General features: G+C 43.6%; 1 protein-coding gene across 3 annotated transcripts in view; it reads left to right on the forward strand.

The window, feature by feature from the left end:
- Positions 1-27,261, forward strand: part of DSCAM (DS cell adhesion molecule) — a 469,811-nt gene that overhangs the window by 93,444 nt on the left and 349,106 nt on the right. For 2 of the 3 annotated variants that reach the window (XM_080655259.1, XM_080655257.1), the window contains exon 3: positions 4,569-4,715. The exons of the other annotated variant lie outside the window; for it this stretch is intronic. In XM_080655259.1, coding sequence (XP_080511385.1) covers positions 4,569-4,715 — 147 coding nt within the window. The remainder of the gene's footprint in view (positions 1-4,568; positions 4,716-27,261) is intronic. 3 annotated transcript variants of the gene reach the window in all.

Raw genomic sequence — 27,261 nt, forward strand, 5'->3', positions numbered from 1 at the left:
GAACCCGGGGCCCTTCAGTCCGCAGGCCAACGCTCTATCCACTGAACCACACCGGTCAGGGCTGACTACTGTTTTCTGAGTCTGTGGTAGGACCAGTTGTTTCCGCAGGCCAGAGGGAATGGGGGATCGGTGGGGGTGCCGTCGCCTGGCCTGGCACCTGTGCCACCTCCCACGTGGGTATGCAGTTGCTGTCCACGTGCTGGTTTTCCTGACGCCGGGAGCCCCGCAGGATGTGAGCCCAGCACCCACACCGCTGCTGTGTCCGTTTGGACTTAACGACGGACAGTCACGTAGCCCCAAAGAAATGTCTGTTCTCTTTTAATTTTACTTCTTCTCATGAGCACATCCTGGTCGTGATAATTTTTAGATTGCTTATCAGATGCTCGAAAGGCTGGTTCCCCCATTTTTGTGTAGACGCTGCTGCCGAACTGGGTATGTGCAGGAGGGCCGCTGGGGCGGCCAGTGCTGACTGTTCCGCAGGTTGGTGTAGAATGAGCGCTCACTCATGGGGCATCCATCCCCCAGGGTAGCAGGTCATCTAAAGCTCCCTTGACACTGGCATAGGGATTTTCCTGGAGTAACCCATGGGGTAAAATGGCCTCAGACCCTCGCCTGTGGCAGTACAGAACATTCGTATTCTTACTAGTTAACAGCGAGTTGACCTCGGTCTGAGTGTCAAGGAAAGAGGAAAAGGTCACCCATGCTGTCTCATTAACCAGCAACCTTGGTTTTCCTGTAAAAGAAAACACTTTCTGGCCTCTTTGTCCCAAGGACCGGAACGAGATAGGCCACTTGCCCTGGTCTGTCCCTTGCCCATGCTGTGCTTACTGCTTAGAAGGTCATCGGCTGTGTGACCAGGGCCAAGTCAAACGCTAGCCGTGTCTTTTCCTTAGTGAGCTGTGGTGAGTGACATTTGACTGCACTTCTGGTTACGGCCACGGCAGAGGAACAAGGGCTGCATTCTCCCTTCTTTCTGCAGCAGCGACAACCACACACACACAGAATATACCCAGCGCCAGCTTTCAGGCCTGGCCAGCCCACGGTGAAGGAAAGCGATCCTGGAGAAACTGGAATACAGCAGCTGAGCCCTGTGATTGCCCCAATTTTCACCTTACGTTTCCAGATGCAGGACACAAAACCCACAGATGAATCTTTTTTAAAAAATATGTTTTTATTTGTTTCAGAGAGGAAGTGAGAGGGAGAGAGAGAGAGAGAGAAACATCAATGAGAGAGAATCATTGATCGGCTGACTTCAGCACGTTCCCTACTAGGGTTCGAGCCTGAAACCTGGGCATGTGCCCTTGGCTGGAATCGAACCCAGGACCCTTCAGTCCACAGGCTGACTCTCCACTGGGATAGACTGGCTAGGGCTGAATCTTTTTTTTTTTTTTAATTCTCACCCAGGGACATGTTTATTGATTTTTAGAAAGCGGAAGCGGGAGAGGGAAACATCGATGTGAGAAAGAACATTTTGATCAGTTGCCTCCCATACCCGCCCTTACCAGGCATCAAACCCACACCCTGACTGGGAATCAAACCTGCAGCCTTTTACTGCATGGGGCGATGCTCCAACCAGCTGAGCCACCTGGCCAGGGCGCCGGCACGTGAATTTTTATAACAGCTTTTTTCGTAATTACTAAAAATTAGAAGCAACGAATATGCCCTTTAGTGTGTGAATGGATAATGACAAAGACTCCATCCTTGACTAAATGTCTGTCAGGCTCATCAGAGCCCTCTTCTCAGCTAGTTTGACCGTAGGTGTCTATTCTCCCTGAGCCCAGTGTCAGCACGAGTCCTGTGAAGTCATTCCCCACCTCTGCTATCTGATATTTGATCACTGTTAACATCTGATCGAGTTCCTCTTCTCACCTGTGATGTGTAAGTGTTCAGCCCACATTTAACAAGACTCCCCTACCCTTGATGTCTCCTCTCAGTAATTTTCCACCCACTGACCCCCTTGCTGTGCTGTTGGCTCTCTATGTTCACTTGTTCTTGCTGTATATACAGTTGAGCAAAATTTATCTCCCAATTGAAATAATCATAACTCCTATTGCAAAATTCTTAAGTAGTGTCTTTCTTTACATTTTAACAAGTATAAGAATATTTCTTAACAATAAACTGGTATATCCATCCAAATGATGGAATATTACTCATTGATAGAAAGGAATAAGCTATCAAGCCATGAAGAGACATAGAGGAACCTTAAATGCATGTTACTAAGTGAAAGAAGCCAATCTGAGAAGGCTGCATACTGTATAAATCCAAAATATGACATTCTGGAAAAGGCGAAGCTATGGCAAGGTAGAAAGATCAGTGGTCGCCAAGGGTTGTGGGGTAAGTAGGACATTTATGGGATAGTGAAATTATTCCAGATGATGCCTTAGTGATGAACACATGACATTATTCATAGTCCTGCCTAACAGAGTGAACCTTAATGTAAACTATGGACTTTGGCTTATAAGAATGTATAACTATTCATTTGTTAATTATAAAAATGTATCACACTAATTGAGATGCTTATAATGAGAACTGTAGGGGTGGCGAGGAAGAGTGTATGGGAACTCTTCGTACTTTCTGTGAAATTTTCTGTAAACTTAAAACTGATCGGGAAAAAAATGTTTATTCCAAAAATTTGAAAAATACGTCAAATAAGATTACTATACAAACAGACTCCCCAGAGAAATGGGTAATAATAATAAAAAAGAAGTTAAAATACTGGCCAACATGTTCCAAATTTGAGGAAAACTATAAACCCACAGATCCCATGAACCCAGGAAACCTAAGTATAAACTACAGGGGTGCATCATAATGACATTGCTCTGGACCAATGAGAAAGCAAGAACGTTACAAACAGCCAGAGAAAGGGACCCGTCCCACAGAGAGGAACAAAGGGAAAGATGATGACAGACTCTGTCAGAATCAGTGTGAGAACACGGTGAGGCTGCATCTCCGAAGTCCTGGAAGTAAAGGGTCTGTGAACCCAGAAATCTGCACGCAGGAATCTTTCCAAAATAAAGGTGAAATACTACCGGCGTTGGGCACACAAAGCTGAAAGACTTGCACTACTAGACATCTCTAGAAAAAATGTCCTGCAATCAGAAGAAAAGACACCTGATGGAGTACACTCAAAGAAGAAGAATGAAAAAAGTAGTTAACTACATGGGTAAATAAACCCCGTTTTAAATGTAAAATCCTTTAAAAAAGAATTGAACAAAATAATAGCAGTGTCTTTTGGGGATTGTAACATATGTACAAAGAAAATGAGGACAGTAGCATTAAGGCTCGGTATAAACATAGAAGTACAATATTTTAGGGTTCTCTTATTCTGTGGGAAGTGGTATAGCATCACCTGATTATAAATGATGGTTGATACAGATGGGTACCACAAAAAGCAACCACTGAAATAATGAAACAGGGAGTTATGGCTAACAAACCAACAAAATAGAAACAACGGACTCATTAGAAAATAATCCAAAACAGAGAAGAAAAGGAGAGAAAAAAGGAAGTGAAAAGAAGGCGGCATCATTGACCTCTGCCCCAGAGGACAGTTCCCTTTTGAAACCATTCCTATGTTTGTTGATATGTTAATGTTTTGAAACTAATTTCATGCTAGTTTTCTTGCCACATATTTTCCAATTGCTAAAACGTTAAGAGATCTGGATATCTTAGAAAGTCAAAGATTTAGAAAATCCAGACCTTGAAGATCTTCCTGTACCAACACCTTCATTTCAAATCGGAGGACAATAAAGTATGCAGGAAGTAAGCCCTTCCCATACTTACGAAGCTGGCGTGAGGGGTAACTTGTGTGAGACACATGGATGTCTCCTTGTCCTGGACACAGAGGTCTTCCACGGATTTGGCATGGATTTGTGCAGCTTTACCTAAGCCTGTCTTGAGTGCTTTATCCACACTATCAAGTCATTACAACCATCCCTTGTGATAGATGTTTTCATCTAAATCCCTAGTATATAGCCGGCAAGAGTGGTTGGGCTCAAAGTTGAACACAGACACTTCATTCGTGGAAGTCCCTTTGAGCACTTTCTGGGAGACGCCTATTGTGGGTTCGGGCAGGCTCCCTCATCAGCGTCCTTCCCTACATGATGCGCAGCAGGATCATTGTCTCCCAAACTGCTTTGCAACTTTCATTAAAATGTCATTCATGAAGAGTTCTTTTAATTGTCGTGTAGTTTTCAAGGATTTCCAGGAGAGGTTGCCTTCCTTGGACTTTACAATTCTCTTTATAGTCTGACATTTTTTTCTTGGTCCTCAGAGGACACGGAGAGCCATTTTCTATCATCATGACTACACTTAGATGCTACTGCCCCCATTGAGCTGCCTTTGGGGGAGATGAACTCTGTTTAGGTGTACCCTTGCCCTTTTGTATTTGGGTAGCTTATTGTTAATGAATGAACGTCCTTAAGATGTGAAATGTAGATTCTTCACATTTTCCCCCAATAAATCTCTCTGATGCAATTCCTGTTCATGAGATGCAGTGTATATGTCCAGATGAGATGCTCTCAGGAGGAGGTGGTCTCTGTGTGTTACCCGGTCCCCTTCCTGTCTTGCAGTTTTACGGGAGCCCTATACAGTCCGTGTGGAGGACCAGAAAACCATGAGAGGCAATGTCGCGGTCTTCAAGTGCATTATCCCCTCCTCGGTGGAGGCGTACATCACCGTCGTCTCATGGGAGAAAGACACTGTTTCACTCATCTCAGGTAGGCTCCTCGCCTCCAGGCCAGGCGTGGCAGGCTCACCTTCTCACGGAGTGTTTCACACATCGAGGGGGGCAATCGAGAACTAGTGTACTTAAGATTGATGCTATTTCACGCGTAAATGCGGCATCAGCGTTTCATCTTGGTTTATGTGGCTCGAGTCAGATATTCTTCAGTGATTGACTGAACGGATCAAAATTAGTTACTTGCACGATACGCTATAGGTGGTGTTTTACTTTTATAAGGGAATTGTGTTTTTATTTATGCAGCTGGAAATAGGGAGGTAGGATTACCGTGTCTGTGAGAGGCCTCGGTGGTACACTGAGGACGGATAGTCTGAAACTGAAAATTAGAAAATGGAGCTCTGATTTTTCTGCATTTTGACCCTATCGGAGGCCTTTGAGTGATGTGGTGTCTCTGGCCTCATTCTTGAAGATTCCAGCTAGAATATCTATCCAGCACTGAAATATGTCTATTTGTATATAAGTAATTTCTTGGCTTATTTTGGTGTCCACCAACGAGACAATGGAAATCTGGCTTCTAAGAAGGAGGGCTACCTCTTCCATGGTGGCTTTTGAGTTGAGGCCTTGCTCCATTCTACTTACCTGGAAAGGCCCTGTGGGCACGAGCCTCAGTTCCCTGGTTTGCACATGGCTGGATGATGACTGTTGGCTGATTCTGGCAAACAGCTGTGTTGGGCACTGAATGTGGGACAATGGGTTATAAACAATTGCTCTCCTTTATGTCATGTATGTGTATGCACGTTCGTGCACACACGTTTGAATGTAATCCTTGAATACTGTCAAAATTTTGACAATTCACAGAGAGAAGAAATTGGAACTAAACTCTCATGGTGACAAAGCATTTCTGTTTATCAGCTTATTGACCTGCTAGACCAGGGGTGGGCAAACTTTTTGACTCGAGGGCCACAATGGGTTCTTAAAACTGGACCAGAGGGCCAGAACAAAAGCATGGATGGAGTGTTTGTGCGAACTAATATAAATTCAAAGTAAAGGAGAGGAGGGGAGAGCAAGAGAACCCTCCGCTCTTTCGACTCCGCGGGCCGGATAGAACAGCCGAACGGGCCAGATGTGGCCCGCAGGCCGTAGTTTGCCCACGGCTGTGCTAGACAATATAGGTTACTATATAAGATCAATGAAAAAATCATCAAACCATTAAAAAGTCCAAATCAAAAATTAAATCTTTGGCCTTTAAAGTATATCACAGTAAACTAGGATGTAATAGATGTTTCAACATTTTTTAATATCATCTTTACAGTGAATTTGAAGTCCCTCGCACTTCATTGAACAATAAATGTTGATTCATCATCCTATTTGGTAGAGTATGACAGACATACTATGCTTAAGAACTGAAAACTATTGCAAAAATCAGGATAGATACTCACCTGTGCACTTCTCTTTGCTAATTTTGCTTGTTAATGGTTTTAATTGCTTCTCTTTAGTGGTTGTTTTGGTTTATTGGAGGCAGATGGGGAGATTATATTTAACAACTTCATCTGGCTGAGCCCATAGTCAGATCCTGTGGGTTCAGGGAGGGGGAGAGTTTGGGCAATATTTGCAATCTCCCACACTCGGGGGTCTACGCTAACGGAGGCTCCACCATCTTGTATGAGCCATCTAACAACCTCAGAGTCTGCCCTGGAGGGGCAAGAGAGCAGGGAGAATGCAAACTGCCTCTACCTGCTTCTATGTGGAGTTACATACACCATTTCTATTCATGTTTAAATGGCCGAAGCAAGTGCCATGGTCATGTCTGACTTCAATGGGCCATGTTCCTGGAAGGAGAGAATACCTGGAAATCTGGGTAGAAGTCACAGTATTTACCACGAGGTTTGATATACCTACATAGTTATCTATAGATAGGTCTTATAAAGGTTTTGTGTAGGTTTTTATAATATAATGTGTGTGTTCATATGTTTCTTAGACACCTTAGTGCCACACACATATGCAGTCTTTCTGCAGTCTATGTGAATACACTCTTTTTTCTTTAAACACAAACCTAATTAAATAAAATGTAAGGGATTTTATACCAAGTGAGTGGAGAGGATGCTGATATGCAGATACAGAGGTGACAGGTGCTGATAGGGACAGGCGACTCCCATGGCCACTCCTCAGTCAGGCACGGGAGCTTCATCCATGGGCAACATTTAAAAAGTAACAACATGTATCATGGATAAGCACCTGGCTTTTCTTCTTTCACAAAAACATCCAGAAAACAGACCTAGTACATGCTTTCATCTCATTCGGAATACATTAATAGCAAGTTTTTGTTTGTTTGTAAGTAAGCCATTTAATCAAACACAGGGTATTCTCAAGAGACTCCACATGGCAGAGATAGATGGATAGGTAGATAGATTGCTGATAGATAATTGATAGATAGATATATAGATAGATAGGTACATTGAGACAGAGGGAGATTGAGACAGAGAGTGAGAACACAAGCTATTTTCATACTCAGGTAGTTGAGTCTGAGAACAGGGCCCCAAAGCAGTATAATGAGCCACACACGGGAAGCCTGGAAACTCAACCTTCTACTGTGACTTGCTATGGCTACTGTCAGCCCTGGTTCCCAGTGCCCGAGCCCCACACAGCGAGCCTGCCAAAATGCCCAGGGAAGGAGGTCATGAAGGCTCAGGCGATTGCAAACGGTAAAAACCACTGGTGGTCACAGTAAATAAGGCATTTTGGGCTGTTTTAGGCAGGGAAGGATTACTTTTCTCTCTGTGGCCAGGACCCTGAGTGTGGCAGGGAGGCAGGGAGGCCTAGAGGACAAGCCTGGCTGGGACCTCCCGCCTCTGGGCCCCAAGGGCTGAGTGGTTGGGGAGGCACTTGTGTTCATTTTATTTTGTTTTTGAAGGACTTACACTCTCCAGTTTCAGAGTTTATGGTAAAGCGACAGTAATCAAGACCACATGATATTGGTGCAAGATCAGCCTGCTGATCAGCGGGTCAAAGTAGGAAGTCTAGAAGGAAATAATCACACCCATGGTTAATTGACTTTCTTACTGGTGTATAATTTACATACAGTGTTAAATTCATTCCAGGTGCACAGCCAAGTGAATCAATTTATATACTTTACGATGTGATCACTGTCACTCTACATATTTATTACAATACTATTGGCAATATTCCCTGTGCTGTACATTACCTCCCCATGACTTACTTGTTTTATAATTAGAAGTTTGTATATCTCAATTCCCTTCACCATTTTTTTCCTTCCCACCGCTGCCCTTCACTTTGACAACCATTGGTTTGTTCTCTATCTGTCTGAGTCTCTGTGAAGGTTTTTAATACAGGTTTTATAAATATACTGTTATGTGTATGTTCATATATTTCTTAGACACCTTTAATTAGTGCTATACTCTTATGAAAGCGTAAGATTTTTGTCTTTGACTTATTGCACTTAGCACAATGCCCTCTGGGTCCATCCATGTTGTTGCAGAGGGCAGGATTTCATTCATGTTTATGGCTGAGTAATATTCCATTGTGTGTATGCACCAGGTATTTGTCCATTTGTCTACTGATAGACACTTAGGTTGCTTCCATGTCTTGGCTATTGTAAAGAATGCTGCAGTGAACATGGCGATGCACATGTCTGTTTGAATTAGTGGTGGTGTTTACTTTGTATAAATTCCCAGAGTGGAATTGCTAGGTCTGACTGTAGGAGGTGACCTCGAACAGCACAGAGGTCCCAGACACCAAGGGCCTTTTTCTGAGTTAGCTGTGAGCTCCAGGAGAGACATCCCTGATGCCGTGTGCACAGCAAATGGTCAGGAAAAGGCTAAGGTGTGTCTGTTTTGTAAAGAAATCGACGAGCCCAGTAACTCCTTGTTGAACTAGTTTAGATTTAGTCATTGGCAGTGGCTGTCACCCCACCTCTCTCTTCCTGGGATTCTGAGACATCCGGCCTCCCATGAGCCAGGCCGGGACACTTCCTTTAGTTCTTTAGAAAGTGATGGGCTAAATGAGCCATGAACACCAGCCTGGGTAAGTATTCTACAGCAGTAAGTGGAGAGGCGGGTGGAGGGCTGGGCGTGGTGCACAGGAGGTTCTTGGCTGCTGCTTCCTCTCAGGCTCCTGGCAGGAAGCTGCCTGTGCAGGGTGAGAGCTGCCTGCACAGGCAGAGGCTGGCCCGCCTGCCTTGGGATGTCTGGCTCCACCCCTGGGCCCTGGGTCCTAAGCAGCTTGTGGGAGGCCAGAGCAGCAAAGGCCCATTTTAATGGCTGAGCCTTGGCCTCATACAGATGTTGTGGGCTCTTTGGAATACTTGGCCAAGGTAAATGAGTGTTTGTCGTCGAGGAATTCCTTTTCAATTACAAAAATTAAAATGGTGTATTCCTATAAAAAGAAGTGAAACAGTTTCCATTGGCATGTCTTACTATGTTTTGCCCTTTATCTTTGATGAGAAAATAAATGACTGGGTTATGTTCTTATAGGGAGAGAAGTACCTATCAGGTGTCTGTCTTGGTTGCCATGTGAACCGCAGTTTCAGTAGCCATTCCAGCAGCTGCTCTCATTAGCTTATTGCACAGTAGGCCACTCATTGACTGCTTCCCAGGGCAGGTTGAACTTGACCTGACTCACCAGGGGTGGGCAAACTTTTTGACTCCAGGGCCACAATGGGTTCTTAAACTGGACCGGAGGGCTGGAACAAAAGCATGGATGGAGTGTTTGTGTGAACTAATATAAATTCAAAGTAAAGGAGCAGAGGGGAGAGCAAGAGAACCGGATAGAACAGCCGGATCTGGCCCGCGGGCCGTAGTTTGCCCACGGCTGCTCTAGACTCAGGAATCAAGTGGTGCCTCCTTGTCATACGAGGTCATTAGTTCACTGATATTAAGAACATAAGTTTGTTCATTTTAAATGGTCTTTGAGAAGAATACCCTAATGGTCTTGCTATGGACAGAATGTTTGTGTCCCCTCAAAATTTACATGTTGAAGCCCTACTCCCCTCCCCCAACAATGTGAAGGTATTTGGAGATGGAGCCTTTGGGAAGTGATTAAGATTATATCAGGTCGTGAAGATGGGTCCCTCATGATGGGATCAATGTCCTTAGGAGAAGAGACACCAGAGTTCTATCTATCAGGTGAAGACTCTTGAGAAGGCTGCTGTCTACAACCCAGAAGAGGGCTGTCACCAGAGCCCGCCATGCTGGCACCCTGACCTTGAAATTCCACCCTCCAGAACTGTCAAAAAACAAATGTCTGTTGTTGAAGCCCCCAGTATATATTTTGTTATAGCAGCCCAAGCTAGGACAGGCCTAAAGGTAGGATTCCTGTAATTTCCCAGGGGAAGGGGAGGCTCCTAAGGTCTGATGCTGTCTTCCTTCTGCCTTGCTGTCTACCTGTGTTCTTCCCCTGGGCCCTTCCCCTAGGCCAGTGGTCGGCAAACTCATTAGTCAACAGAGCTAAATATCAACAGTACAACGATTGAAATTTCTTTTGAGAGCCAAATTTTTTAAACTTAAACTTCTTCTAATGCCAACTTCTTCAAAATAGATGCCCAGGCCGTGGTATTTTGTGGAAGAGCCACACTCAAGGGGCCAAAGAGCCGCATGTGGCTCGCCAGCTGCAGTTTGCCGACCACTGGCCTGGGCTATCAGGTACCACATGGTTAACCTTCACTCTCAGACTCTGGAACAATAGACACTAGGAGGCTTGAAAATGTGTATTACAGGGAAAGATGTACACCCTGCCATCTGATGTCCTCAATTTTAATGATAGATCCTGACTTACCGCCTTCATACCTAACTGCAATGAGCCAGGACAATGAGCCATGATGTTTATACTCATTTTAAAGACATCCTTACTACTTCCCCAAGCCAAAATGAGAGCCTTGTCAATATCAGCATATGAATGTTGCCCAATAAAAATGTAGTAGTTTGGGTAGTACTGTGCCTTGGGAGGTTTTGCTATAGAGATAGAGACATAAGACCCCATCATGGAAAAGAACAATGATAATAGCTTCATGTTTGGGTTCCACATAATGGCCTGGTGTGAGTTTCTTCCTGATTAGGGAGGCCAGCAATGGGACAACCCAGCATTCTGTGTCTGTTTTCGCTGATAAAATTCTGAGACTCTCACTGGGGGTTTAGCTACATTAACATCAAAGACACAGCCCAAGGGCAACTGGATTTGAAAAAATGGAGAAAGCAAACATTGTACTCTTCCCAGGGAATCTGCCTCCCTCTTCAGCCCTGGCCCAATTTCTGCCACAATTTTCCCCATCAGAACACCTCTATTAGTGACCAGTCAAGGAGGATCTTATTTCTTAGGATCAATGAGTTCAAGTCCTCGGATGCTTTTCTTCTTCCTGTGTTTTGGGTGAAAGAACCATTTTCTGCCCGCCTTAAATATCAAAGGACAGAGCCTACCACTTCACATGAGACCTTGTTGGCGTCTTAGATGCTGAGTTTGGTCTGGCCATCCTAGATAAGGCAGGGCCTGTGCTTTAGAAGCATTCCCCTCCCCCAGCCCCATGGAGAGGGCTTTGCTCTTAGGGAGCCCCAGGGAGAGGTCACTGTGCTGTGAGGGTGTGAAGGCTGTCACAGGCACATGGGCAAGATGCTTCGGAAGACACACCCTCAAATGATTTTCTGGGGAGGGAGATGTCCATTCAGAAAAGTCTATTAGCATTTGAGGATTTGGAAAAAAATGCATTATAGATACAGTCACCCCAGTTGGGCGAGGTTTTCCTTAAGCACACCCCTGCAGACTTAGACTGAGAGCAGATTGTCTTTTAGAAGGAGCGGGGCACAGCTGTTGGGGCAGCAAGGTATGCCGTGGTGGGTGTGTCAGCATATATGTGCTGTGTGACTCTGCCAGCCCATGCTCCCTCTTTCTAAAGCACTTACATTTTAATTTTATTCCTAGCCACTGAGCATTTTCAAGCAAACTGCTCAGGTTGCCATGGCGATAAGACCCAGTTCAGTCCTCAAGGTGCTTATGAGTAAAGGGAATGTGATCGACATCAATATGACTTAAGGAACAGACCTGTAGTCACCGGTTTAAAAGTACCAGGGAGTGGAGGAATTAGAGAAGAATTTCTGTGACACTCACTAAAAACAAATTGGTAGAACAAATGAAAACTGGAACAGATCATTTTCCTTCCTTCCTTCCTTCCTTCCTTCCTTCCTTCCTTCCTTCCTTCCTTCCTTCCTTCCCCCATCCATCTATTTATTCCATCCATGTTGCTATGTGTTTTCTCTCTCTCTCTCTCTCCCTCTCTCTCTCTCTCTCTCTCTCCAGCAAATACAAGGCACATTTCCACCACTGGAAATTGCTCTCAGCCCAGGAGGTAGGCAGCAGCTGGAATACAAAGGAAGAACGATGCACTCTTTCACTGTGCTGTTTTTGGGGGAGTGAGGTACCTGAAAGATACATAGGCGGGCAACATAGGTTTATAGTTGTTTGAATGGAAAAAGACATGCAGGTTATGGTTCTTACAGGAGCTTTATTAACTCAGAATGTGACAATGGCCCAGTAAACCTACTTTTGCCCACTCCTCTATATTCCACACAAAAGTTTACGGGAAGGGAGGGTCTTGGTCTCTTTCTTTTTTAAAAGCCACTAATTGATCACAATTTTGCCAGTTAAGTCTGTTGCTCACTAATCTCGTTTTAACGTGTTACTCCACTGCCACCTGGAAGTAATTAAAAACTGGGTTGTTTACGGATCTGGAGGAAAGTCTTCATGACACTGAGAATAAAGGTCATGTTAGATGAGTGGCTCCTCAGTTATTCCAAAAATAACCCACTAATGAGGTCCTGAAAGATCAGAGGAAACGGAAGTCTACCAGGTGTCAGCCTTTGGAAGGACACATTCCCTTCTCAAAATCAGAAACTGCATTGTAGATGATAGGGGTTCCCCCCAAAATCTGTTTTGACTTCCGATCTGCTGGGACAGAAAGACACACACATTGCCACAGGCATGTCAACATAATCATTTTTTAAAAGAAAACAACAACAACAACAACAACAAAAACACAGAAAAATGTGGTAATAGATTTAGATAGAGGATCTCAGGAGAGCCGTGTGTTGTGTGTGTGTCTGTGTGTGTGCGCGCGCGCAAAACACCCCATCTTCTATGAAATGAAAGTCAACTTAAAATACTCCTTGATTTCCCACTCCAAGTGTTACCAAGAGAACAGAACTCCTAAGTGCGGCTCTAGCACAGATTGGCCGCGTGACTGTGGAAAAGTGCTTTTTTTTTAAATTTATTTTTCCCCGCCTCATGTGGATGAAAGATGGTTGTGCTGGTTCCCCTCACAACAAAATGACAGGATGTGAAGATTCCATTTGTCAAGCCAATGACTGTCCAGGTCATGTTTTCCACCCTTTGATCAAATCTCACAGACTTTTTACGTTGTGTGTGTGTGAAGGGTTTGGGGGTTACTGGGAACATGCCCAGGACTCAGCACACAGTCCTGCTCATGGCTGGGATTTGTTACAGGGAAGAAACACAGAGCAAGCCAGCAAAGGGAACACACGTGATGGGAGGAGAAATCTAGGCGAACCAGGCACTCTCCTCCAAGAGTCTCCCCGTGGCGTCACACAGGAAACAGCCCCCAGCAAGGAGCAGTGACAACCAATGTGAGATGCTACCTACATGAGGCTCAGTAAAGACTCGATGCCCACGGGTGTTATTGGGGGGTGTTCACACAGGCACCCTCTGACTGCCGTGTACATCAGTTCCAGATTTCCAGAAGGAGGGCAGGTGTCCAGAGAAACAGTACTGTCTGCACAGTTTAGGCACAATGAGCCACTCTGAACCATCAGGGTGGTGGGACCCTATAGAAGCCCCAGCTCCAAGACGTACACACAGGCCTTTCTAGGGAGAGGAGCCCCAGACCTACTATGTGAACCCTTTTCTGTATAATTGTTTCCTCAATGATGATGGCTCATTTTTTTCACTCATTCAACTCACGTTTTCAATATGTCCAGCATGAAATACTGGAGAGAGCAAGGGAATGAGACACTGTATACTTTGAGGACTTCATCCCCTAATGTCCAGGTTTTCCCAGCCTTCAGTTAGAGCTCACCCCAAATTCCTTTACTATCCCCAGACAGTTGACCCAATTCTTTCTTTGCTTCACCTAAATGTAAAGCTAGTTTTATGTTCAGCTATGAGGGACCTTCTGCCTGCGCTCCTCTCTCTCTATGATGTTTGGTTCTTTCTAGGCACAGGAAACAGATGGTCAGCCAAGTCAATCAGATATAATTTGGACCCAGGTGCATTTTCTGGTCTCTTGTTCATCTGTGAGTTCTCATAGCAGGAAAGTTGAAGAGGATAACAGGACCATTCACAAAATAATACCAGGCAGTGATAACCATAATATTGTTAATGTTATCATTGTCATCAAGCTAAAATCGGATATTATGAATCAAAATTTGCTTAGGCCATGTGCCATCCAATAAGAAGGCAGGACCCAAGATTTACAAACATAAACCTTAAACAGAAAGATTTCAATGTAAACACTTATAAACATAAAGAATAAGAGATCAACATGGAATCAAAGTCAAGACCTGAGATAAACATGGATTGTATGGGGATCTTGATGCTGCTTCCATTGCCCGGGGTTGGACCAAGTGGAGGAGAGTCCCTCATCAGGGGGAGGGTTGGTGGCTGGAGCTCCAGAAAATCACCAACCAGAGTCCCAGTGACTGTCAGCCTTTTGTGGCTTTACTGCTAGGCAGATGGGACAGGGGATGGAGCTTTGAGCACCCTAGATTTCCTCCCTCCTCAGAGCCCATCACCGGTAGAATGGCCAGTCCCGCCTAAAGAGCATTGCTAGGGATTGGTGCACTGACCATTCCCGCCAATTAAGTTTAACTGGCCCTTCACTATTTCTCCAGATCTTTTTGTATTTCTATTGGTTCCGTTCGTGTTGTTGAAGGTGGCTCGGCCAAGCCTCTCCTCAGAGTCTTAAGTTCCCCATACCCAGCCTCTCCTGGATCCTACTCTCTAGTCTTCCAAAGATTATATCGTTTTATATTGTGGGTTTGAAATCAGCTCTCTCAGCTCTCCCCCCTCCCTCAAACATTGGGTATATGTTCATGTTTTCTCTCACAGAGTGAGACGTTCCTCTTTCCTTCCAGCCAATGCCATTATCATGATTCCTGGAGTTTTCTGGGATCTTGTTTCAAGTTTCTCCTCTTGCCTCTGGCATCATCTCTTTAATGATCACTGTGTTTCCTCTGACACAGGTGCTCACGTCCCCCGATTTTAAAGAAACTTTCCCTTTGTCAAATTTTGTACGACGGTGTGTTTTTCATTCTTTCTGGTGTTTTGTTGTTGTTGTTATTCCTGGAACATTTTTAAAACGAATAGTCTATACCCACTGCTATTCCTAACCTCTCCTGATTTGGGCTATGCCTCTTACATTCTGCTGAAACTTAAATTTCCAAGGTCACCCAGGACTTCCTAATGTCAAATGCCAAGGCTGTCTCCTGGTGCCAGTTCTCTCTGAGCTTCTTGAAGAATGCACACACGGACCTTCCTCCTCCCCTGGTGGCCTTCCTTGGGGTGACAAACTACACTGCATTGTCCTGGTTGACTTTCTCCTCTCTGAGCATTTATCCACTGTCTCTTTCCTTATCTTTTCTTTCTTGCTCCGAACTGTAAGTAACCCCAAAACTCAGTCTCCGCTCCCTTTTCTCATCAGTCTCCACTTTCTCTGTTGGTCATTTCATCCCTTTCCCAGGGCTTTCTCCATCACTTCTATGGAGATGATTCTAACTCTGGACCTGTCTTCCCTCTTTGGCTTATTTGTTCCCCACTGCCTCCTCCCCTCCTGTAACCTCCAACCAAATATGAATTTGCCTTTGCATTATTCGTTTTTTAGATAGTATTCATTAGTTTCCAAAATATCACACATTAGGTGTTAAACAAGACATTAAAACAACACCTTTAACCCCACTTTAAAATAACAAATGTATTGCATCGCAGATCCAGAGGCTGGAAGTCTAAGATTAGGACATCAGCAGTGCCACGCTCTCTCTGAAGACCCGAGGGGAGAATTCGGTCCATACCTCTCTCCTAGCTCCTTGTGGTTCCAGCAATCCTTGGTGTTCCTTAGCGTGTAGAGGCATCACTCCAACCACTGCTGCTGTTGTCACATGGCCATCTTCCCTCTGGGCCTGTCTCTGTGTCTCACCTCCTCTTCTTACAAGGACACCAGTCATCTTGGGTTAAGGGCCCACCTTACTCCTATGATCTCATCTTAACTAACTACATCTACAATGACCCCGTTTTCAATTCAGGTCGCATCAGGAGGTGCTGGGAAGAGCATTAATTCAAGGAGGACACTCTTCAACCCCGCACATTAAATTTTTTTCCCAATTCCTTTTTTACCCTCTCTCACACATATTATATGTCTTTCCAGCTCCTGCTTTACACATGATAGCTGATAAATGAGTATAAATGAGATCCTTAAATAAAAAATAATTTCTAAAGGAAGAAAACAAAAAGCAGAAATCCTTGGCAAGAAGTACACATATTTTGGCAAGAAGTATGGATGCTCCTGTGCTCTGTTAGTCCTGCCCCAATTGCATTAGAACGCCAGCTGGCAGCCATACCGTCAGCTGCCTGTCCCTCTGCTGATGTAACCCGCCCTGTGTCAGACTGGGCTGGGCCAGGATGGGGACAGAATCAAGATGGTCCAGGGCCAAGACACCAGGATTATAGGCAAACTGCTTGGCTTGCATTTTCATGCTATGGACTGAATTGTGCCCCCTACCCAGATTCACAAGCCCTAACCACCAATGTGATAGGGTTTTTCGGTGGTCATTTAGGCTCAATGTGATCATAAGAATTGGCCACGAATCTGATAGGAATAGAGAGACATACTAGTACGAGCACACAGCAAGGAAGAAAGTGAGATCTCACCAGAACCTGACCATTCTGGTGCCCTACTCTTGGACTTCCAGCCTCCAGAACTGTGAGCAAATAAATATCCATTGTGTAAGCCATCCAGTCTGTGGTATTTTGTTATGCAGCCCTAGCTAACCAATAGAGATGATATGCATGTCAACTCACTTTCTAAATCTAATCTGCAACTTCTGAACTCCTCATGTTATATTGCTCCCCTGCCCAGCTTTCTGGGTTACACTGATGCATTACCATCTGACACATGCTAGGAAGCAAGCTGACGATACGGTGAGCACTCACACATCTGATAAATGCTGCTATGTTCTTGTTCAGTAGATTATTGGGCATCTGAATCCTGCGTTTCCCTCCTTTAAAGGAAAGAGGGACAGAGTGTTCCTGGTGCTCAGGACTCCATGGTTTAAAAACAAATAAATTGATTTTTTTGTGTGTAGAGTTTGTTATGGAGCAACATCAGAAGTAATTCTGTTTAAGAAGCATTGCTCAAGTGTGAGATGTGGTCCAGGAGTCATGGAGCACGTTGACCCAAATCCTACAATTTCAGTACGAGAACATTAGCTACTGAACTCAGAGTCTGTTGGATTTTATAACATAAGCAACTCTTACTTTATTAAATGTTTACTCTTCTTCAACAGAAATTGGATCATATAAAATGGGCCATGAAGTAGATAGAATGCAAGGGTCTTATTTTTTCTCTTAACCAACAGATAAATCAGCACATGTTTGCAGGAAAAGCTAGCAGTGTATGTCAAGTTATATCTCACAACCGGGCAACAGCCTGAGAGGCAGTTACTCTCATGGGCCCCACTGTACAGATGAGAAATCTGAGGCACAGAGAGTTTCAGCAACTTGTCCAAGGTCCTGTCTTGCAATTCTCACTCTCTAGGAGAGATTTTTTCTTTTTAAAAAATGTTTTTTCAGGTTCCCACAGTGTGTAAATGCCTTAGAGTCAACAAAAATTGTCAACTGAATGACACGCAAATTACAACAGCCCTAACTTGAGAGTAGGGATATATTTAAGCAAGAAAATAATTTTTTATTATGATTGTATAACCAAGCTAGTATAACCTTCTGGACATTTGACATATTTAGGGCACTTAATTGTGGTTTAAGGACAATATACTTCAGGTTTGTTTGTTTGTTGAAACAATATTGCAGAACTAGAGGAAAATCAAAATAGTTGAGACCATTTAGGATTAAAATAATTTAATTTTAATTTAAAGCCATCTCTTCCCGTTGACCTCAATTATAACAAGATGCTTGTCACATAGTAGGAACTTATATTTACTGAATAAATGTTGAATGAGGAACTTTCCCATCAAAATGGTGGTGCTGTTTTCTTTCAAATTACTCTTAGCGTGTTAAGAGGAACTTTCACTTTCCTATATTTTTCCTACTACTGCACAGTACACTCTCTCCCCGCTCCTCCCGTGCAGAGCATCTGGGCAGGCCAATCGGAGGCGGCCGGGATTTCACGGCGGACTTCACAACAGGATGCTGTTCGAAGGAAAGAGATGTTCCAAAGCCCCAAGATTTACTAGTCCTGAAGTCAATGCTGCCTTCCTTGATTTTCATGAAATAATTTTATTTTTAAAACCTCCTTACAATTCCATGCTGCAGCCTTTATTAAAACATGGCACTGAATAGGGGCAGGTGTGCAAGTTGATGGAAATCCTTATATGCCAAGACCTTTAGGGGCATTGTATAGCATTTCCCAGTGTCCTGGATTCACAGCCACATGCTTGTGCCTGGGAATGTACTTTTCTCATTTATCTAAGGGAACACACACACACACACACACACACACACACACACACATCACACATTCAGTAAATACAGTCAACTATACTTACGGTGTTGTGTGTGGTGTGCCTGTTTCCAATAGGGATCAGTGTGCTCCACCAATTGATGAAGCTGCACCTAACAATTGTAGAATTTCTGGGTTAGAGCCCTGAGCATCCTTCTGACCTTCACAGTGGAGCCCTGGAAAGGTCACCTGGGGGGCAGCAGGAATGGCAGGTGCCTAGCCTGTGGGCTTACCCATGTGACCCTGGGTGAGGATGGGGATGTTGCCCAGAGTGTCCACCAGTCTCTATCCTGGGATCAGATTGCCTGGGAGGCTGAGTTCATGGATGAAGAAAGAGTCCCCTGGGCAGTGAGTGGCAAAGTGAGGGCTCAGCCTGTTGTGGTTGTTTTGCACTGGGAATTTAAAGTCCCTTCATGGCTGTCACTAACACTTGCTGTGCATCAGGCATTGTTTTCCAGGGGTCCTCAAACTACGGCCTGCGGGCCACATGCGGCCCGCCGAGGACATTGATCCGGCCCGCCGGGTGCCGCTGCCTGTCCTGCTTAGCAGCCGACTCGTCCTGGGCCCCCAGTGCACATAGGAATTTGTTCATAGTTTTTAAAAAAAACTATAGTCCGGCCCTCCAACGGTCTGAGGGACAGTGAACTGGCCCCCTGTTTAAAAAGTTTGAGGACCCCTGTAACGTTGCCATTTGTCAGTATCTGACCTGTTTAAAAGGGCACTGGCTTACTATATTGAAGAAACTGTGGAGACGGGTGGGGTGGTTTCAACTATTGATTTAAAAGCAGTTGATTGAAAATTGCACTTCTCAAAATGAATCATTTTGAAGCAGACTTACAATTCTGAGTTTTGAAGTTTTAGTTCCGTGTCAAATATTTATAACTCATTTTGATGCAAGCAACATGCTGTGTATCTGGGAATGAAAAACTATATACCCATATATATTCCTTTATAGGTGGAAATGTCCTTAGATTAATGGTTCTTTTTTTAAAAAATATATTTTATTGATATTTCACAGAGAGGAAGGGAGAGGGACAGAGGGTGAGAAACATCGATGAGAGAGAAACATCGATCAGCTGCCTCCTGCACACCTCCTACTGGGGATGTGCCCGCAACCAAGGTACATGCCCTTGACCGGAATCGAACCTGGGACCCTTCAGTCCGCAGGCCAACGCTCTATCCACCGAGCCAAACCAGTTTTGGCAGATTAATGGTTCTTGATGTGTTTTGGATCAGGGACAGGCTGAAGAGGTAAGGAAAACTGTGGAACACTGGATCCCCAGAAAAACCCAGAAGCACCCAAACCCGCATGAATCTCAGGCCCTTTTTGCTTCCTTTCAACCTTGTCACCCATCATGTAGCCAGAGGTCGCCAACCGGTAGTCCTCAGACCACTGGTGGTCTGTGAGGTCTGAAAGGTTGGTGACCGCTGAGTAGACCAACTGGGTTCACACCATGTGAAATACCCTGATAAAGGTGCGGGGGGGGGGTGTCTTTTTCAGACTAAGTTTCCCATTGAAGGCCTCACCCCTTCCTGACCTCCTGCCCCTCCTCGCTCCCTTTGCTCCTCCGTTATGCGACATGTCCCCCCTTGCTGCGCCCAGTGAACTGTGCCAGTCACTTTCACTGCCGTTGTTCTTGTACCAGGAAAAGTAAGGGGATTTATAAAAAGCCACCTCCAGACTACAGATGGCATTAGGAAAGAGAGGCCATGCGGCGCTCCCCCCGCCCTGATTAGATGGTGAAATTTTTAGTTCTTGGCATTGTTTTCTGTTTGAATTGAACCCTGTCCCCGAGAAAGCCAGATGAACTTGAGATTGAGGCAGGCCATTTCCCAGAAGGGAAGGCGGCCGGGCTCCAGCCCTCCAAGGAAAGTCAGCGCAGGGGCCATCTGGACGCGTGTGACGTGTTTCCACAGCTCCAATTCCCCAGCTGAGTCCTTTGCTTTCAAAAAATTATTCTAGGATTCAGGATTTTAGAACATTATCTATATCACACATTCCCACCACGAATAATGGAATCTTGAAGAAAAGGATATCTCAGCCCCGGTGGGGAATTTTTGAATGACCCACAAACAGTTACTCAGCGCCTGGGAACTTGGCTTTGCCATTGTGTGCTGTCAGTCCATGTCCCGATCTGTCCCAGTTACGCCCTCTTCTGCTGAATCCTCTCTGTCCTCCCGCTGTGGGAGGAAAAATAAAACCGTCTATGTTTCAACCGGCTTCTCTTCTGCCGAATTCCCTCAGTGAAGAGAACTGAAACTCCCAGCGCTGGCCAGGACTTCCTGGCTCTGCCCGAGAGGTGTCCATGCCACGCCGAAGTCCGTGTCAGATGTGAGGTCGCAGCCTCGGGCTTCTCCGAGGCCTGATGGGTGACTTCGGCTGGAATCCTCCCGTGATTTGTTTGCCTTCTTGAACGTGTAGATCCAGGTGGATTTTTCTCAGCCTCTTCTTCTTTGTTTACTGGGTTTGATCTGTTGACGTGAAAGATGACTACATATAGGTCCCTCTTGTCTTTTATCAAAATTACCAGAATGTTTATTTTAAATTTTATATGGAGATTTTTAAAAAGAAATCTTTGGTAGGTGGTAAGTGCAAGCATAATGGTCTATTAAAGAAAAAGAATGAAGCAAGAAAACTGCTTTTATGTACTTAAAATATTCATTGATTACACATTCATCGCAGATAATCTCAAATTTTATACCTATTTGCAGTACATAGGAAAAAAATATCCAAATACCCATTGTTGCTTCTATTGTAAATTCAGGATCTATGACTAGGCTACTTTTTTTAAGAGTGACTTGATTTGTTGATCATTTCTCTGTGCCTTGTGAAGTGGTTATTCAGAAGGAGAGTAGGAGGCCTACGGACATATGACAGGATATTTCTGGGGCCTAGGGACATGTGACTGAGGACATTTCTGTTTTGGAGGGTCTGGTAAACTGAGGTGGCATGAGTGCCAAACATGTAAAACCCCCGTGTAACCGCAGGACCATTCACAATGGTGAGAGTCAGAACCTAACAGGAAGGTTCTGGAAAATTCTTTGTGTACATCACGTTATTACCTAGGATGTAAAATCCAGTCTTATAGAGAATTTTGTTTATTAGTAACTGTCATATGTAACCAGAATTTAAAGACTGGAGGAAAATGAGCATTTTGGAATGCACCGTTTCCTAGGATTTAAATTTGATTTACTTATCTTTGGATCTCAAGTCCTTTCCTAAAAGAATTGGGTAAGACAGAAACTATCAATTAGGGACAGTTAGTTATGTGAACTCAGTTACAGAATTCGATAAGAAGGACTGGGCACTAGATGGAAATGAAAGAAAACCAGAAGAAAAGCAAAAAGCAAATAGGCCACACGTACACGTCAATTCTGTGCACCAGTATTCCCCTGACGGCTGCATGATTAATTCAAAGATGTATTGATTTTTTCTTCTCTGCTCTAGCCTGCTGATCTGCTTTTGTTGACATGTTTGTGTGGATCAAACCGATCTGACAGTCAAAAGTGTGCTACCATATCAGTCCCCGTGGTCTGGAACAAACACTTTATACCAAGTCCTTATCAGCAGTAACTGAACACGAGAGAGATCCATTAACACACCTCCCAGGCTATGCCATGCAATGAATTTAGGGACTCCAGCCTACATCAAAAGCAACTGGAATTATGTGTTTTAATAAATGTGCACTTTGTATGTTTATGTGTGTGCATTGTTGGGGTTACACTTGTGGCTTTTTTACTCTTAATGACAAATATTAACCAAAATTTAGTTCTTAAAAAGATACCTTTAGGCTCCCTGGGATTTGCTTCAAATGAATCCAGTGCATGCGGGCAGCGTGCAGCAAGACCTGATCAATGTTGAAATGGGTGATGGACACATGGAGGTTCATTATCCTCGTTTTCATCTTCTGTGTACATTTAGAATACTGTATAATGAAAACCGGAGGAAACACGCCCATATAAGAAACCACGGTATTTTTTATGTGAATCTTCAGAGTACACAGTTAAACATGAACAACTGGCACATCTTCAAACCAGAACCAGGCAGATTATGAATGTCATGTTTTAAAAATTAATGATACATTCTGTGGCGTGTTGTTTTCCTGCTGGTTATGAGCTCTGAAATTCTGGGGCAAGACTAGGACCATAAAGAAGATTGTTCTTCTTTACAATTAGTGATGGGATGGTTTCCGCCAGCATTTCCCAAGCTGTGTCCATGGAGAGGTTAAGTGGAGAGGGAAAAGGTCATGTGGATTACGGGTTCCAAAAAAAATTAGGGCCTGGCCAATGTGGCTCAGTAGTTGAGCACTGACCCATGAACCAAGAGTTCACCGATTGGATTCCCTGTCAGGGCTCATGCCTGGGTTTCAGGTTCATATCCCCAGTAGGAGGCATGCAGGAGGCAGCCGATTGATGATGTTTCTATCTCTCCACCCCCCTCCTTCCTCTCTCTCCTAAAATCAATAAAAACATATTTTTTAAAAATTTAGGAAAGGACATATTAAAAAATTACAACACAGTTCTTTACCAAAGGACCATGCCCCAGGAATCCTGTGGTCATGGCAATTTTTATTTTCATTTATTTTTCTCTCTCAAGACCATCCATGATGCTCCTTATAAGACAATTTGGGAAATACTACGTTAGAATTTAAGGCAACTAGAGCTGATTTATATAAAAGTGGTGTTTTTTTAAGTCTTAGGTTCATTGACTAACGATTAAGAATGAACTAGATGTTTTCACAGACACTGTTTATGGGTAGAGAAATCTGAAATTTCTATTTTTCTAGAATCTAGTTCATAGATGCTATGGGTTTTGTTGGATTCAGATTTTATTTCCTACCTTTATTGGCATTATTTTTATCCTCACCACTATAAAGCAAGACACCATCATGGCCAGCTCCAGAGTGACCATGTGTGGAGTGGGAGGAAAGGATGGAGCAGCAAGAGGGAATCAGCTCTGTGTGGGTCCTCAGGTGGGACCAAGACCTCCAAGAGGCATGAGCTTGGAGAAGGAAGCTGAGAGGTGGTAGGGCCTTCTCAGTTGAGGAGTTTGGGTCCTTGTAGGGATAATAGAAAACTGCTGAATACTGGGCAGCGGGTGACCATGTTACCATGGTTGCTATATGGAGAGCAGTGGGGAGTGGGAGCAAATGCATTGACGAATGAGTAGTTGGGAGACATGGTGGAGACTTGACGGGAGTGTAGACATGAGGACAGATTTGGGAAATGCTCGGGGAAGGTTTGGTATGTTGGCTGATAGATTGAGTGTGATAGTGAGAAAAAGATGGTTTTCAAGGATAACTCAGATTTTTGGCTTAGAGAATTTAGTAGATGGTGGTCCTATTAGGTAGAAACACATTATTTTTTAACTAGAGGCCCTTTGCATGAAATTCGTGCAAGAGTACGCCTTCCTTCCCCCAGCTGCCGGCACCTGAGACCCGGGCTTCCCTTTGGCCGCCAGCAGGCACCCAGGATCCGGGCTTCCCTTGCAGCCCTGGCTTCATCCGGAAGGTTGTCTGGAAGGATGTCTGGTCTAATTAGCATATTATGCTTTCATTATTATAGATGTTATCAAATAAAGTGAATAGCTTGTAATAATAGGCAGAGCCCTATTAGAAAATCTCTTCTTGGTGTTGGTGGGGGAGGAATGTCCTGTCTCAAGCTCTAAAAATTTCTTCTTAAGGCTGGTTTTGCATCTTTCACAAGAGACTGCCTCCTAGCTTTGCTCACCTGTCTTTCTGGCTTCTGTTTCACCATGGGCTTTATCTGATGTGCTCTTGCTCTGCCTCACCCCTGACTTCAGCTGCATTCTCAGTGACCAATTTCAGGTTAGACCAAATTAAGGAAAGCGAATGGTTTAGGCATTTGAGACAAAAAGTGATGGTGGGCTCTTCTCAACTGCCCCACCCTGAAAACTCTGGGTACCAGCTGACACCTCAGTTATTCACTCTTTAATTTTGCTTCCTTTACTTAAGCTACATGTAAAGAGCACATTCTACTCTTTGCTGTGAATGTGGCTTCTTGGAGAAATGCCAACTTAGGTTCTCCTTGCTCTTCTGTATTTAATGTTTATCGAGCATCCAAGCTGTCTTTAATTCATCTGTATAAGTTTAAACTCTGTTCTACTTTGCCCATAGTCACCCCTTCCTTATTCTTGTTCAGTGTGTGGAGACTTTATTTTTTTCCAGGCTGCTCTCAGCCAATTCTTCTTCAGAAGACATTCTTCCAACCACTTCTTATAAGTTTGACAATTTTCAACCTGGGGTCATTTTCTCTGCTCGCTTTGATCTTTCTCCAAATACTTCTCCATCAAGGACAGTGCTTAACTTTTCTTCTGAAATCAAGGGGTGAGGAAAATGAACTTTTATATCTCTTCAAGAAAGTAAATGTGGTCAGACTACAGTAGATTTTCTCAGGAGAAACTTTATGTGGTCATGTTTCTAATTAGAACATGGATATAAATTGCATCCTTTTCAACTTGTTCCATGCTTTTGTATTGCAGCAATGTTCTTCCTTTCTTCTTAGTTTTAACTTTTAAATTGGGATTTTTTCCCCCTAACGGAATAGCAATGTTATTTGATGAAGACCAACTATTTTCTTTTATAAGTTACTGGAAAAAATATATATTTGACTTGTCTTCTATTTGTTATAATTGCTTTTGTTTTAAGACAATGGTGAACCACCTATGCAAAAGCAATTAGAAACTCATTTTTATAAAAAAATAAATTGTTGAGGAGAAGTTTGAATACCTGTGTTCACAGTAGCATTACTCACAATAGCCAAAAGGTAGAAACATCCCAAATATTCATAGACAGGAGACTGAATAAACAATGTGGTATATACATGCAAGATAATATTATTTCTTAAAAAGAAAGAAAATTGTGACACATGCTACAACATGGATGAACCTTAAGGACATTATGCCGAGTGAAATAAGCCAATCACAAAAAGACAAGTGATTCCATTTATGTGAGGTACCTAGAGTAGTCAGGTTCCTAGACATGGAGAGTGAATGGTGGGGGTCAGGGGCTGGGGTGGGGAGGGGAAGTAGGGAGTTGTTGTTTAATGGATATAGAGTTTCAAGGTTTATAAACAAAAAGTTCTGGACATTGGTTGCACAATAATCTGAATATACCCAACACTTCTGAATTGTATTCTTAAAAATGGTTATGATAAGTTTTATATTATATGTTTTTTTACCAGAGTTTTAAAAATTATTGCATTTCACCCCTTTAAATGGGAAAATTGGTTTCGTTCACAGATAAAGACCTTAGATGAATTAACTTTAAATATTTTCATATGTGTAACATTGTATTTTAGAGACAGCTTCAAAAATCATCATAAGAATTATTTTGTCCTAGTAATTTTTTCAAAGAATAAATGGTTGATGGTTTTGAATTTGGATAGTTTTTTTTTTTAAATATAGCCATATGTTTTTAAAAAGTCAGCTCTTAGAAAATGAAAAACAAGTAAATTGTAGACTCTAAAATTGTAATAACATTTGGAGAAAAAATTACAGTGATTTTTATCAGTCTTTATTTTCTTTAACACTGTGGTTGCCTGAATGATATATAACTGGGATATAAGCTACAAGAAAGCAGGATCTGTTTGATCAGTTTGTTCATGTTTAAAGAGTAGCTGGCACCTCGTGTAAACTCACTGGGTATTTGTTTAGTGCGTGCACATGGAAGGTGTCTGTGTACTAATTTCCAGGTGGGCATGCAGGATGTAGAAGAGTACTTCCAGATACATGGAGCTTCCTTGTGTCTGTTTATCACATATCACACATCAGTGAGCTTTCAGTTACTGAGTATTTGGTATCTTAGAGTAAATAGTTTAAGCAGATCATATAGATGAAAACAGTGAAACACTGAAAGGTGGAGAAATTGTTTTCATCATTTCGAAGTAAGTGAATAACAGAGTTGTCCTCTATTCAGGACACTAAATTCTGCAATAAATATTTAGTGAGCACCTACTATGTGCAAGCCCAGCACTTGGCTTTGTGAATATGGAAATAAATAAGGGAGAAACATAGTCCCTTCACTCAAGGAAGGAATTTACAGTCCAGTGTGTATTGGAAGGGAGGGAAAGACATTACTACTTTCTGACCTTAATAGTGTCCTCACTCTACCACACGCCTCTTAGCCCCAGTGTTTGACCTGGACCTTTCTTCTTTCCCAGTGACAATATTTTGGTGGGGTTATCCTAAAGGGAGAGAGTCCTTTGGCAGCTCCTGGTGGTCTGGAGTGACCTATGTCTTATAGAGAAGTTGTTACAAGGCTGTTGGTTCCAACAATGATGTGATCGGCAGCCTGCCTGTACCACAGACTATTAATTCAGAAGATAAAATGTAACCTTCTATTATCTTAGAACAGTGTTCCTTACATTTCTGTGTGCTCATGGATCACCCAGCGGTCTTGTTCCAACAGATTCTGATTCAGCAGTTCAGGATGGGGCCTGGGACTTTGCATTTCTCACGAGCTCCCAGGGGTTGCAGAAATCTGCTAGTCCAAGGGCCACACTGCAAGTGGCAAGCCTGAGGCCCGTGGTCCTATCGTCCACGATAGCCACCTGGGTGGTTTTCACAAACACGGATGCCCTGTTCTCAGAGCTTCGCTCTCATTGGTCTGGGCTTGGCCCAGCATCCCTATTTTACAAAGTTGTTCACGTGAGTCTGTTGTGCTACTGGTGCTGAAGACCACTGCCCCGGACAAGCACGACAGGCACCTTGGTGACTGAATCCACTGATGTGATTTGGTTGGTGCGCACCAGCGTCTTTTAGGGATGTAAGGAGGATTGGGGAGATCATATGACAGCACCTAGCACAGGATCTAGA

Source organism: Plecotus auritus, assembly GCF_963455305.1.
Source record: "Plecotus auritus genome assembly, chromosome: 2".
NCBI classification, from domain to species: Eukaryota; Metazoa; Chordata; class Mammalia; order Chiroptera; family Vespertilionidae; genus Plecotus; species Plecotus auritus.